Raw genomic sequence first — 15,823 nt, 5'->3', positions numbered from 1 at the left:
AGGCTTTACTGTATGCCTGACAAAGAGCAGAAGTAAATATGCACTGGTAACAGCCCTAGGTGTGCTGCCTTTGCCGATTTTAAAATCAGAATTTATGCACATTCGTGTTGGCCCTGACTTGGAATGCCCCTGATCCGCCCCAAATCTGCCCCTTTTATAACACATGTTCTGTTGCTTGTGCACGTGCATGTGCATGCCTAAGTTGCTGCTTTTAAAATAAGAGTTGTGCACGCTCGCCCAAATACTTGCATACATGGGCTTTTTTCCACGAGCAACTCTTTCAAAATTCAGCTCATAAATTTATATGCGTCACTTCACTCACACAAGTTGTGCCCTTGGTAGAGCAGGTGTGACTCTGCTTAGGTGAGTTTGTGCACACAGCAGTCCACTTACAAGGGAATTTTCAAAGCAATTTTAAGCACATACATTTTCTTTGAAAATTGTCTTAAAGGCTGCACATAAAAGGTGCACACATAATTTATCTGTATGGTTGGCAGCTCACGGGATGGTTCCACGAGTCGCCTCACTCACGCCCAGCGCCACTGGAGCCCCATTGTGGCTGGGATGCCACCTCCCTCTGCTAAGGCTGCTCAATGCAACACGTACGCCATAAAGCCACTGACCTCTCTGGCTCCTTCTAGGCATGTGCATGCCCAACATCACTGCTCTTAAAAGGCCCATGGTAGAAAACAGCCATGACACTACTTAAAGCACCTGAGGAGCATCAGACATCTCAGCAACAGGTCCCTAGAAATGCCTTTGCTCCTCCCGTATTCCTGTCCCTTGCCGTGTCTCTGTGTTCCCATGTTTCTGGCTTGTTCCTATGTTCCTGTTCATCCTGTCTCACCTTGTCCTTGCCCTGCCTCTCCATTTGTCATTGGTCTTGACATGTCTTGGCCCTTGTCTTGTCCTGTCTTCCTCGGCTTGTCTTCCTGGTTTCTGATCTTGGCTTGGACCCTGACCATTCCTTCTTTGCTGCCTGGATCTCACCTTCCACTTTGGGCCTGGCCTTGCTTTGTCTGTTGCCTCCCCTGATCTCTGGCCTGTCTACTGGTTCACATTGTCTGCTACCTGCCCTGACCTTCGCCCGGCCTTGGATTCTCATTCTTGCCACCGCCATAGGAACCTACCTGCTGGCTACCAGAACCTAAGGACTCAACATGCGGAGAAGGTGGCTGGTATGGGCGAAGTTCCAGTCCGTCCCGCCACAGGGCGCATCCACCAGCTGACAGAGTAGGTCTAGTGGGTTCCCCAGATATGTTGCACCAAATACTTCTCAGGCACCAAGGATCCACCATCACTACATCTGTTACATTATCCCTACCTGCACAGTTATAAAATTTCCCTCCCGAAATCTAAAAGTCTCTTATTGTATTTGCTCACATCAGAGTTTACAGAATTAAAGAATCTCCTGTTCTTTCTTCTCCAACTTCCATTCATCTATTCTCATACATAAGCATTGTATGTACTTCGGAAATTCTAAAGCACTTAGCATAGGCAAAAACTATTTTGTCCTGGGTGTGACAGTAAAAACTATTTCAGTTTTCAATTTCCAGTTCATAAAAAGTTGCAGTATCATATAGTCAAGGGCATTCGTTTTCAGTTTTTATTTTATTTTTACCAGGATCGATGTGTATTACAAGAACAAAAATGACATTTACCTGGAAAAATAATGTTTTATTTCCCCACTGATTTCTACTTATTATTTTTTTTTTGTAATAAACACTAATAAATGCCCAACATAAAGTAAAAACTGAAAACATAGGTTCCTGCATATAGGACTGAATTTTCAAAATTTTAAGTACATAAAAATTAGCATATATACACATAAGTAGCTTCTACTTGCGTATTCCATATTTTATAAAAGTAAAAAAATCTGCATGTATTTACACTTTTGCACACACATACTGTATATGCACATAAAAAGGAGAAATCTTGGAGGCATTCCAGGGCGAGGCCAACATTTCTGCACATAAGTTGCTATTTTAAAAGACATTTACTTATGTAAATTTGCCAACTTAATTGCATAATATTACACCTACTAATTATCTGGTGTAAATGATATTAACTGTGTTTAATATGCAGTACTGATGGGTGGAAGGTCTTGGTGAATTGGGAGAGTGCAGGCTGAGAAACCAGGAGGGTCTCAATGACCTGGAGAAAGACAGGGCGAACCGATAGACTAATTGGTAAAACTGCTAATTTCCTTGATGTGAGCAAGTTTTAAAATACAGTACACTAATTTACATGGGCTAGTCCTATTTAATTTCTGCATGTAAAATATATGTGCACATATTTTTAAAATAGGTAGGAAAAGTATGCACGTTGAATTCATTAATATACATGGTTTCAATGCATTGCATCTATTTGAGTGTAAGCCTACATATGCATGTATGTTGCGGTGTAGAGCTATGTGTGTTTTATAAAATGCACATTTATCATATGTGCAGGCTATAAAATACTAGCGTAGATCTGCTCATGGCTATATTTGCATGCATTTGTTTAAAAGCAATCCCCATAGTGTAGACTATTTTTAGAGAAAACGGATTTTTTGTGTACATTCTGATATTTTTTATTGATCCAATATTGAATAATAAAAAGTCCTATTGCATGACTTCTGACAACACATAGGTCATGCCATCACATATGTGTAAAAGGGACCCATGTGATCTCAAACGTACACATTCATTATTTATGTATTTATTTATTTAAATTCTTTTAATATACCGATGCTCAAGACGCGGTTTTATCGTACCGGTTTACAATGAAACTAGGGGGAAACCAATTAACATTGCCAATGTACTAAAATGTGTCAAGCATGAACACACATTAAGGGCTTGATTTTCAAAATGCAGAAGACCCTGTTTTGTGCAGGATCCAATGTGCATAAAAGTATACACGTTAGTTGATTTCACATGTACTTTTAGGCGCACTGAGAAGAAGTGTTCCGGAGGGAGGGGTTCAGATTTATGCTCATACGTTTAGATTTCAAAAAGTACTGTAGTTATGTATGTTCACCTGAACAATTTATGCCCTTGATGGAGTAGATGTAACATTATCCAGGTGGGTTTTTGTGCGTAAGTTCACTTTGAAAATTCTTGGCAAAGTCTGGGTGTACAATGCACACACAGACTTTACTGCTGGGCAGGCTGTTTGAAAATTACCTTTATAGGCAGTTAGAGCACACAAGCTAGGGTAACGCATGATAACAGCACCATTAACATGCATAAATTTACTTGTGATAGTTTTGAAATCTATGCTAATGAAGTAATGACATGCAAAACTATACAAAATAGCTTATTATGGGTTTTTACAGCAATAAAGTACAAGTACAAACTGTTTCATATATGCATTAATAAAAAAAAAAAAAATAAATAAATAAATAAATATATATATATATATATATATATATCTTGGGGAAGTGTAGTTAAGCTTTTGCAATACTGTCCATATGAAAAGTACATGCATCTGCCTCATTTACATGCCATTAGTATGGGCCATTAGAACGTGCAATAAATACCAATTTTATACGTGTTAATAGCCAATGTTAGCACATATTAGTACCTTGACCCCATAATATGACTATTTTAGTGGTGGTCCAAAAGAAAGCATCACAGCCTGCAAATAATCTAGCACAGACCCATTTCCTTTGAATATGATAAATGTCACCAGATGAATGTCAGCAGATATGAACGCAAAACTAATGTGAAGTTCACATATAAAAATGGATTCATTCATTGAGACAAATTTTCAGTGGTTCATTAGCATGAACAATAACATTAACTCTCTTGAAAAGTATTGTACTGTTCCCATCCAAACAATCAAGCCTCAGAAAATCTAGGTTGAAACAATCTGAGCAGCCACCAGATGGCAGCAGTGTGTTTTATGAGCCATATAGTAATGCTCTAAAATCCAAGTGCATTTCTTACCAACACTGTAACATAATTTGTACTTGAAAAATAAATAACTAAATCCAAACCTCTGCAGAAAAAAAAAGTGTTTGCAGCACAGAAGTTTTTTAAGCTGCCATTGACATAATATCTTTCTGTTATGTCTATAGATCCTGATTGCTACTTATTTGCAACCATTTTCTTATTTGAGCCTTCATGTTTTCCATGGCTACTTCCCTGGATATAATTGCTTAGCATGTCCATTGAGCATTAAGTGAGGTTCTGCTATATTTTTATAAATCCCAATAAAATGCCTGTGGCTGAAAATAAATATTTTCCTTTCAAAAGAATATATCAACATCTGCAGTTATGAAGGCGACAGAAGTATAGCTGACAAAGCAAAATGATTCTCTTAATTTCTTGAGGAATACATGTAATATGCAGCATGTAGGCACAGCTAATATTCTAGAAGAATATGAAATTATCAAGACAGCAAGCTGGATAATCTACTTTGAACAATACAGTTTCTAATAATAATCGTCCTGTGTATTATAGCAAGAGAATACATAGATTTCATTACATCAAATTAAAACACTAATCACTCTACCCCAAAAAGGTTAAAAGGAGGAACAAATCTGTTGATTTCTAAAGTTTATTCGGCCTTTCCAACTTTTGGAAAAAATACATATATTAAACAGTAATTTGGGCTATGTCTTTTGTAGAGCCAAATTTTAACTTTGTATATTAGAAAATTCAGTTTCCTGTATTTAAGGAAACGTGGACATTGAATTATATGGAGAAGATAGATTGATTATTAAGCTGTAGTGATATAGCACATGCATTCCTTTTGCATTCATCTCACAAGTCAGGATTTTATAGGGAAGGCCTCTGCAGTGAAATATTATAGTACCCTACAAAATCCTTAACCTTCCTAAAAGATCTTGGTCCAGGTTTGCCACCACTCCCTCCCAAATGGTCCTGTACCTCCTAGGAATGTTACTGCTTACAAGTTCCATAGGACAACTCTGCAAAGTGTTTCTGATGTGTGCTCTTGAGATGCAGATAATTCACCAATTTCCCCTGTTGTAGTGCCGATGTATCCATGGACTCTGGAAAACCAGCAATTGCATCTGATCCCAAATTTTCAGCGAGAAGTTGCTTCAGTAGCATTACTTGAAAGGGACAGGAACATTTGTCTTGCATCTGCTTCTGATGGGCATGGATCTTTGCAGAAATTTCTCAGAGGCCCTAATCAACATCCTGATAGCAATGTTTCGCCTTTGCTATTATTGCCTTGCAGTGATTCTAAGGATGCCAATGCTCCATACTGTTTATTTTCAAATGAACTCTTTGGCTGCCTGGGTTTTCTTTGGGAAGTCTGTCCACAGTAACACACTGTAATTGTCCAGGACTAGCTTCAGAATGTCCTTGTTTTCTTCTACAGTAAAGTACCATATCTGTTCATATGGCAGTGTCCCTGCTGCTGTGGTTTGTAGTCCAGCCTTCTACCCCATCTTCTCCTCATTCTCCACAATCTTCAGTCTCTTCCTCTTGCATCTCTACCTTCTCCTCAAAGTGTTCTACCCTTGAGAGCTCATCCTTTCCCTTTTCCAATCCCTTTCACCCCTGCTTTGCTGCACTGTGTTCCTTTACCTGGTATATAATAGACCTGACCTAGACTACGAGAAATCTCTCCTCCACCCTTCTGGCCTGACTGCTTTGTCAGTTCCCCTGCACAACCACCATCTCCTCCCTCTTGTCTTTACCAGCATTGTAATAGGCCTCTTTTCAGTAGCATCCAATCTATTTTTGACATTCATTTCCACTATATCTACCCACATTGTGACTTCTCACACTCTTTCCATTGCAGCCACTCAAGCACTTCCATGCTCCATTTTTTTTTTTAAAGCCATTCATGTCCTCCCACTTTGCTCTTTCAAGAGCGCTACAGATATAGAAAACTGATGGACAGAAGCATTCATTTACCCACTCAATCGTACTCTCAGCCCAATATCTAAAACAATGGACAACAATAAAAAGTTACTCTAAAGCACAAAAAGAGTACAAGCCATGCAGATGCCCGGTAGGTATTCTCTTGACCCTTCCCTCAGCACTGACAGGCAGTCCCATATACCAGGCCTCTTTTTATACAGTTTTCAAGCAAGGATGAAGATTCATAAGATAAAAATTACTTATCATGCTCCCTTAAGTGCATGTACACTATTTTTTTGTGCATTGTTCACATGCTATTCAGTGATTTATAGCATCAAAACACTGTCAGGTAGATTTTAAAAGCATTGCTCGTGCAAAAATGGCCACATACAAGCGAATGTGGTACACGCATGAGCAACACAAATTTTAAAAAGCCGCAAAGTAAGCGTCTACATACCTGCGCCAAGAACAAGGGAGTGGAAAGGGGGCAGGGTATGGGCATTACCAAGATTTATGCGTATAACTCCGAATTTTAGAAAAGCTGACCATGGCGCTTGTCATCCATTTAACTTTACTGCTAGTCCTGATGAGCAGCAAATCTGGAGATCTTAAGTTTTAGGGATTTCAACACAGCATGAGAGTTCAGGGTCACTTATAATATGAAGAACAGAGGGGTTTTCAAGACTGCTGAACAACCATAATATATGAGAGAGAAAGAGAATATGGCACTGTATAGATCTAGCACTGAAAGAGGGCCATTTTCAGCTCAGGGTGAAAAAAAGCTTAACTGCCATAACCACATCCTCTGGTAATAAATTCCAGAGCTTAATTATGCGTTGAGTGAAATAATTTTCTCCGATTTGTTTTAAATGAGCTACTTGCTAACTTCATGGAGTGCCCCCTAGTTCTTCTATTGTTTGAGAGAGTAAATAAATTTACATGTCCGTCTTTCATTCCCTCCCCTATGGCCAGGGTGCAAGGGTCTGTAGTACACCAATGTAACACTGCATCTCTCCAAAGCTACCCTGAGTTGAAAGTTCCCCTCTAACATTGGTGGATATATACAGTGTCATATTATCTCTCTCTTTTAGCGATGTCTCTCTTTCTTTCTCTCTCTCCTTCCCTCTCTTTCTCACATGAAAAAACTGGTTTTCCCTTTATGTGACTATATGCTCGTAAAATCTGCTAAAACCCTGGTGGCAATACTCGAGCCACTTCTTAAGATCACGCGCGGCAGATATATTTTAAATGATGTATGTGCCCGATATAAAACTGCAACATATCTCGGCGCATGTATATTCTTTTTAAAATTAGCCAGAATATTTTTAGGTCTAGCTTGCATGTTAATGGCTTTCATCTTAGTGTTTTCCACCTTAATAATGTGACATTTTAACATGCTTACTATCATTTTTAGCATTTTCTATCTAAATCATTTTTAGCATATGTTTTAGTGCGTAGGCACTAAAACATCTATTTGTGCTCAATTTCAATATGTAAATGGAACAATTACCTTAAAAAGCTAGCTTCTAATCATGGGAAAGTGCCAGTCACCAGAGGGCAGTAGATAAAGAAGGCCCCCAGTGGTTTGTACCAGGAAGGTATTCTGTTTGACTGAGCTTTGTAGTGGAAGGCCTAAACAATATCAGATGTTGAGAAAAAGGAATGAAAAGCAGTGAGTGCTCTTTGGAAAGCTGATCTGGATGCCAGTTGAAGAGAGAAGGTGAGGTTCTAACCATCAGTTATTGTTCAGGTAATCAAGCCTAAATACTAGTAAAATAGGGTCAGATATCAGAATAAAAATTGCATGGGAATGTCTTGATATCTAGCACATCCATAGTGTTTGATTTGATACATAATGTAAAGCAAGTGACTGTTCAAAGTAGCATTTAATTCTAGGACACTACATTCTTATGTATTCTCCTAACTGCTTACTAACTGTCCCTCAGCAAATAACCTGTCCCTCAGCAAATAACCTGAACTCCATGGTACCCTTGTAGTTCGCCAAACGTCTCTCCTCATTTGTACATAACAGGACTAGACCCTTGAATATATGAATCTTCTGTATATAGTGTTTTCCCATTAATGCTTTTCAAGTTACCCTCCAAGTTACACTCACCCCTGTTTTATGTACGTTCCACGTTCTGTTCCATGTAAACTGATATGATGTTTCGATGAATACTGGTATATAAAAAATGTTTAAATAAATAAATAAATAAACTGGTTTCTTTGGATTATTTTATTCCCATTTTGTCTGACCACCTAAACCCTTTCACTGTGGGGGGTACATCAGACAGAGTATTGCTCAAAGCAAAAAAAAATCAGAAATTCTTTTAAAAGTTCCCTCATAATCGTGTTTATAGAGGATATTATTATATTCTAAGTTTTTCTTTTCTGCTGGAATAAATCTGACGTTCTTGAATGTCTTAAGACAGAAAGTGGATATCAGGCAATGATGCATTAACTCTTGTAAAAAAGTTAAATTGGATCAGTGCAGATTCAAATCTCTTGGATATCAGTCAGCCCTGGCCTTGAAAATAAAATGCACATGCATAGAAAGTATGCCACAAAACTTTTGTAATGCAGTAACAAGCAGTAGTTCAACTTTTCAAAGTTTATCTCATAAAATGTCCATCACTAAAATTCAGCAAAGCTTTATAAACCTACTATAATACATCTGGAGTTTATATAGATTTGATTCCTATAGCAGAAGAGCAAGTGAAATTAGTTCCACTTTCTTTTCGGACCAAATTTACAGTCTTATCCCTAGATTTATCATTTTACTATAAAATTATGAAATATAGTGACTGTGATAAATAAAGGGCTGTGGTTAAGGTAATTTTCCTAATACTGCATAGCTATTTTTATCACACCTCACAATATTCACATCAAACACTGAAAAGTGCCTAGAGAGGTTTTTATTGCATTTTGGGCTGCTAGAGAAAGAGAGACTCTTTATAAGGAGCTCATATAAATAACTATTTATACCACTGTAAGAGGGGCAACTAGTAGCTCAGGGTGAGGTTTTGGTGGTGGGCTAGGTTTTGGGGGTCAGTTTTACATGCATGGTCAGCGGTAAGAACAGCACAGTAGACAGTGAAGATTTTATGTGATTTGGAGTGATGAAAAGTACACAAAGATGAGATTTGTACATTGTACTCTTGACCTAGCTTGATAGCAGCCAGGTAGAGAATGCACAGCTCCCTCCAGAGCCCAGTTCAAATGCACATTGACTCCTGAGCAATGGCTGCAAATTACTGTACCCCTCTCTACCCCAGGATCAAGAATTGAATTCAGAACTTTCCTACGGCAGTGTACAGCATGAACCCCCTAAAGTGCTTTCTGAGCTTCTTCTCCTTGTCAGAAGATTATGCATAAATGTTTTTCTTGGCGCACATTATGCTACTTCAAAATCATGCAGTTGTCTCAGTTTTGAAGGGTGTTATTGCACAATTTCCCTAATGCATAGAAAAGAAGATCTCTTTAGTAAGAGTATGCAAGCCAAAAAATTTTAGGTTGTGTTTCATGTTATATGAGGGCAAATCTCCATGTTTATGTTTTTCCCAAATTTTTTGCTTTATTAGGTTTCATAAATATAGGCCTGGATTTATCAAAATGCACTAAATATTGCATGCAATAGGAAAAGGGGTGTGTTTTATGGTAATAGACTGTTTATTGCAAAGTGCGCTATCTTAGCGCTTCACATAGGTATTACCACAAACTGCGATAACATTTTTGCAATAAGTGCTAGAATTGTTGTAATTCTTCCCTACAACCACTGGAGAGAGAGAGACAGACAGACAGACAGACAGACACTAGCTGTAAGGCTTATACTAGGTAGGTATTTATACCTCTATATGAGGCCCACCAAGCTACTCGAGGTGAGGTTTAGGTATTAGTGTAGGGGTTAGGGGCCACTTTGACATTCAGAGTGCGATGTACGAACAGAACAATGCACTCTTGTGAAGATTTGATGACCTTCGGACTGAGGAAACTCACCCAAAGATGAGATTTGTGCAATGTTCTCTCAACCTAGTCCATCAAGCTAGGTTGAGAGAACTCTGAATGTCAAAGTGGCCCCTAACCCCTACACTAATACCTAAATCTCACCTCAGATAGCTAGGTGGGCCCCATATAGAGGTATAAATACCTACCTAGTATGAGGGCCTTATAGCTGTTGTGCCTGGTCGCAGACAGCTGCGACCTTTGCTGCTCACCTCATTTTACCCAGTAGCTCCGATTCTGGCTAAGATAGCCACCTCTGCCTCTGCACGCCAACCTCCCTGGCGTTCCCGGGATGGGGTGGGTGATCCCGGTCGCCATCTTGAATCTGTGTGACCTAGGGCACGCGCACACCTGCCTCCTTCTTGTGCACGTCATGGCGGGAACCTCAGGGGCGTCCCCTCCGCATGATGTCACTGCCTATGTGTTTTGAATCCTACCAGACTTTCCTACCTATGAGTTAGCAAGGATTCCATCATGCTCAATTCCGTTCCTCTGAGACGCTTCGCCTCGCTGTTCCTGCATTTCAGACTGAGTGACTCAGGTACCCGCTCCTCGGAGAGCCTTATCTGCCTGTCTCACCTTCACCAGCTAATGAGTTCCTCTCGCAGCTTCCTCAGACGACCCTTAACTGTTCCTGCTTCGGGTCTCCGCTGCTGCTACTATGAATTCTCTACTGCAACACTATGGAGAGTGTACTAGACCTGCTCCACATTACTGCTTGCATGTTGCTGTGTGGATCCTTGGGTTACCCCACTCTGTGGACCACAACCGGAGATACCACACACAAGGTCTACCAAGAAGTAAGTATTCCCAGGTTACCCCGCTCTGTGGACCACTACTGGATCCACGCTGTCTTGTGCCAGTTGCCAACATCTATCTCTGGCCTACCCCACGCTGCGGACCACTACCGGAGATACCACGCACAAGGCTTACCAAGAAGCAAGTATTCCCTGGGTTACCCAGCTCTGCGGACCACTACCGGAGAATCCATCCCAGGTCTTCTTACTCCAGGACTGAGTTTACAAACCCACTCCTCAGGTTCCTCTTTGCTGTATAATAAATATTCTCTGACTCCTGTGTCCATCACTGCTGAGACCCCACCTGTCGTGGAGAGTCCCCACAGGGCTCCTCCCTGTGGGTGGAGTCAGCTCTCTCCACAACCCAAGGGCCCACAAACCCAGTTCAAATATAACAATAGCTAGTCTTTCTCTCTCTTTCCCTTTCTCTCTTCTCCGAAAACATTTCAAAGTGTGATAAAGTCATATCGCACAGCCTAATGCAAATGAAAAAGGTGTAGTTAAAGCTGGGCAATATGGCTTCGCAAACTGTGAAGCCAGACCACTTGGCCAGAAATCCCACCCCAAACTCTTCCCCTTTTCCTAATTTGCATTGCACCATGTGTTATGGTGTTTTCACATGCATTAACACCATATAGCACTTTGATAAATGACCCCCATAGTGTGGTATTTCCAAACAGTGTGCACTAGGAAGATTAGAAGGAAAAACAAGAAATTTTGTATTTTATTTCTATCATTCCATTTTGAAAATGACATAGTCAATGCTGTTGGCATTGTCTATGTCATTTGAAATGAATGCATGTCCCTACTCTTTAGTAGCATGGGAATTAAAACAGGATTATTTCTGGCTTTGTAGACATTAGGCTATCAGCAAGAATCTACCATCGAGAAAGTAGGAACAATATCATGGAACAATTTATTTCCCAAACCCTAAAGCTATAAAAGCTCTCGAAGATCAGGCAAGAAGATGCACCCTAATGTTTATAGGCTGTTCTGATAAAGTGTAACATAGCTTCACTTTATATATTTGCTGCTGATTGCTGTAGAAGTTTTACACATGGTTCTAGTTAGTGTAGTCTGAAACAATCCATTTGATTATCTTTTTTCTATAATTGTAAATCACATCAGAAAGTACCTTTTATACAATTAGCCTATGAAAATAGATAGGAAATGACAGAATAACAGATATCCAGTTGCTGACAATACTTCTATCCCCTAACATGGTGTAATTTAGTTATTATAACCATCTCTGTGTGTAAATGACATTTAGGATTATTTAAGATTATGTTGTAATCCTTTTAATCCTCAGTGCTTTAAATTTAAGGCTAAACACCAAAGAGCAAACCAGCACTTAGCAGAAATGTTTAAAGCAACTGATCTGAACATAAATCTCTTTTTATTCAGCACTTCTCTGATGAAGATATATACTATCTATTGCCAACAGAAAATAGTACTGTAATTTCTCTGTTTCCTATATTCTATGCACAGCTTTCTCCAACAATTGCAGCTAGCCGAAGCTAATATCAGCAAAAAAAAAAAAAGTTCACAAAGTACATTACCATATTAATAAAACAGAAATGTTTAAGCATAATGCACTAATATGCAAATGCTTATGTAATCTTCATCATTATAAGTCATATAACTAATAATCCTTCTAGTGGTTGGCAATGGATTTTAGATTCAAAATTGCTCACAGTCGTAATCCTATTTCTTTGATTCCCCTTTACCCAAACATTCCAATGGTCATTTTCCATATATAATCAATAATGCATGGTCACAGATTGAATGCCAGAGCTAATTCAAATTCGGAATTCTGCTTCCATTTATAACACAACACATCAGCAGAACTGATTATTGCCTTGTTTCAATCAGCACTCCTTTATTATTCTGTAGGTAATGAAAGAAAAAAACAATGCTTTATTACCATGTTCTTCAGCTACAAGCATGTTTTTTTTTCCTGTGAGCACTGGAGAGTTAAGCCAGCTATGTAATAAAATATTGATAGTAGTAATCCAGATTTTGTTCATTGTTAAATGCTTTTAAAATTCCTTCTGGTGCTAAGTTTTGGGTAGTCATGCCAGGGTATGATTACAGCATGTACAATTTTCCCTTCTTACCTAAAGGTTCTACTATTCACCTCCCGCTGGGGACTAGTGATTAGACCATTGAGAGGGAAGGGTGGGACTTAATTGCATAATAAACCAGACGCATGCAAATGAATACCATGTTACCTCAGCTTTGGAGTCATCTTCTCACTGCCTCAAAAAGGCAGCGAGTGGATATGGGGGTGGGTGTGCTCATTGAGCTGAAAAGTCAGGTACAGAGGATGACAAAGCATGGAGACGGCAGGACTATGCTGTGTATAAGCAGATTGTTGGGGTAGAATTTTTACCCTATAAAAACAGTCTTGAAAAATCAAGCCTATGTCTTCAACCTAAAACACAATTAACTGTGATTAAGGAATATTGTAAGTTTTCATATTGGTCTAAATAGAAGAGCAATTGTAATTTTTAACATAACATTTTAATCAGGTGAAAGTGGATATTGCATTCAATTAATATTTTCTTACCTGAAAGACATTCTTTCTGCTGGATTTCTCTTTGGTCCATTCAATATTGGCTCCACATAAATCCACCCATTCCGGTTTATTTCCTGCTTTCTGTAAACAACAATTAAATGTGAAGCACATTTTGACTGTAGAGAAAAGGGGCCCCTTGTCAGATAAAGTGATACTGAATCGAGATCACTAGTGATGATCTGAGGAACTATGGCAATAAAAAAAAAGATTTCTATCTGTAATTTTGTATATTCAAGCAACCTCAATCAATGCATATTAATAGTCAGAGCTTATATTACCTTAGTACCTTGATAAAAACAATAATGTCTGTCAGTTACTTCCTATTTGCTGTAGTCTACAAGGTAAAGAATCATTTAATGACAAGTACAGGAACTTCGAGGATATTCAATAAAAAAAATATGATTTACTGTTGGGTTAGCATCTGGAAAATTATGCTGTGCCATGACTTGTAACTCAGGAGATGTGGATCCAGCAATGATATCAAACCTCATGCATGAAGATCCAGCAGGGTTCAGGAGTATTACAAGTACGGTGGAGGGTATGGAGATTGATAAGCATAAGCCATTTCTTCTGGCAAATTAGCCTCTTTTCTGAGTCGGATCTGAACTGAGTCACTCATTTCTAGTTTATATCTTCACTTTTGCTGATTTTAATTCTGCTCATCACTCTGATGCATTTACACTGAAGCTTTGTTGTTTTTAGTAAACACTCAACTTTTACAAAAGTAGGAAAATTGAAATATTTATTAAATTCAATGATACCTTATATTGGTGTTAACAATTTATTGCTCAGAAATGCTCTTGAGAGATGTCATCTCTTATTTCACAACAAACTAAGGCCTGGATTTTCTAAGGTTGCAGAGAGGTGGTGCTATTGGGTGTGTTACTGGTGGTGATAAGGGTTCTTGCCTTTTTGTGGGGGGGGGGGGGGGGGGGGGGGGAGAGAGAGTGAGAGAACGCCTAGCTGTGATGTACTGATCCTAGATAAGTATTTATATCTCTATAGGAGGCCCACCTAGTAACTCGAGGTGAGGTTTAGGTATTAGTGTAGGGGTTAGGGGCCACTTTGACATTCAAAGTGAGACGTACGAACAGAACAGTGCTCTCTTGTGAAGATTTGATGACCTTGGGAGTGAGAAATCTTACCCAAAGTTGAGATTTGTGCAATGTTCTCTTAATCTAGCTTGATGTTACCCAGGTAGAGAAAACACCTTAACACATGCAAAAACGCCATATAGCACTTTGATAAATGACCCCCTAAGAGATAAATCAGCTATTCATGAGATTAAATCTATTGCTTAGGTTGATAATACAAGGAAGCAACACCATAAAAACAAACAAGAATCTCAGTGAATAATGTTTTTCTCCCTTTGTCTCACTCCTTTGTTTTACTGCTATTTTAACTATTAGAAATGATGAAAGCCATATGGCAATAGGAATACGGTAGTGTAAACCCCATCAGAAAGATTAGATCTATAAAGAATTAGCACCACAAATCATAATCATAGTAAACTACCTTGGGATCAATCTAATGTGTGACATAAAATGGCAAACAGAATGATAATGTCCTTGTAAACTATTAGCACACAAGGAAATAGAATGTTGGGCCTTTAAAACTGGTGGCAGTCTACATTCATATTGCAGATTGTCATGGGAATTTTAGGTCATTCACTGTTGACTTAGTTGGTGAAATTTGTAGTGACTTGAATATATTCAAGGAGCTGTCACAGAGTTCCAGATATTCTGAAGAAGTGGAACAGTGAAGGGGTTTGCAGTATGTGCATTTACATTTGCTAAATTGCTATCTTAATGAAACAAACATTTGCATAGCTGATCACATCAAAGTTTGTTTGCTACATTGTTTTATTTTGCAGTGATGCCATAAGATATGCAAATAGGTAACATTGTGTTACTTTCCTATAGCTGAGTTCACATTTCATTTTTTTTTTACTAATATATACTTTTAAAACTATATATGGGCAAATAGTTCTTGCATAGCCTGCTAATATACAACTTGTGATGTTTTTTCATCAAATTATGCCTTTTTTTGTTGTTGCCTCAGAAAATTTACAGTCAAGGTGCATATTTACAGTACTTTTTTCTATTTGGTGGGTATGTCAAAAATCCTTAAAAATTTAAACCATAAAAATTTAATCCCATAAAATTTAAACCATAACCATAAGATTAAACCATGATCTACTAAGTTTTTTTTCTCCTATTTTATGTCTATGAAAAAAAGCATAGTAAATCAGGTCCTAAAGTTTATACCTAAGGCAATGGAACTTGAAGTGTCTTGCTTAAGGTAGTGGGATTTGACCTCTGGGTTACTCCTTCATTCTGTATTACATATATAGTGTAATGGATTACTATAAACTATATAGCATTATTTAAGACGACAGCTACTTCTTCAGTGAATTAAATACGTAGAACCTCAGTATACATTTTTTAATGAAATCCTTCATATTAGTTTTTCACTAATAAAATTATGGAATGCGACATAGAAAAGAAAATAAATAAGAAGCAAACACTGAATGTGCAAGAATTTTTCGGCTGGTATACACTACATTTGTTGTGTGGAGGACAGGAATGGCAATATGTTACGCTCATTTTCTCATTCCAAAATCT

General features: G+C 38.4%; 1 protein-coding gene across 1 annotated transcript in view; it reads right to left on the bottom strand.

Moving 5' to 3' along the window:
* Positions 1-15,823, bottom strand: part of ARHGAP15 (Rho GTPase activating protein 15) — a 1,536,288-nt gene that overhangs the window by 1,273,773 nt on the left and 246,692 nt on the right. The window contains exon 7 of the mRNA XM_029605409.1: positions 13,191-13,280. Coding sequence (XP_029461269.1) covers positions 13,191-13,280 — 90 coding nt within the window. The remainder of the gene's footprint in view (positions 1-13,190; positions 13,281-15,823) is intronic.

Source organism: Rhinatrema bivittatum, chromosome 6, assembly GCF_901001135.1.
Source record: "Rhinatrema bivittatum chromosome 6, aRhiBiv1.1, whole genome shotgun sequence".
NCBI classification, from domain to species: Eukaryota; Metazoa; Chordata; class Amphibia; order Gymnophiona; family Rhinatrematidae; genus Rhinatrema; species Rhinatrema bivittatum.
The sequence above is the reverse complement of the archived record's forward strand: the minus strand, read 5'-3'. Positions and strand labels throughout refer to the sequence as shown.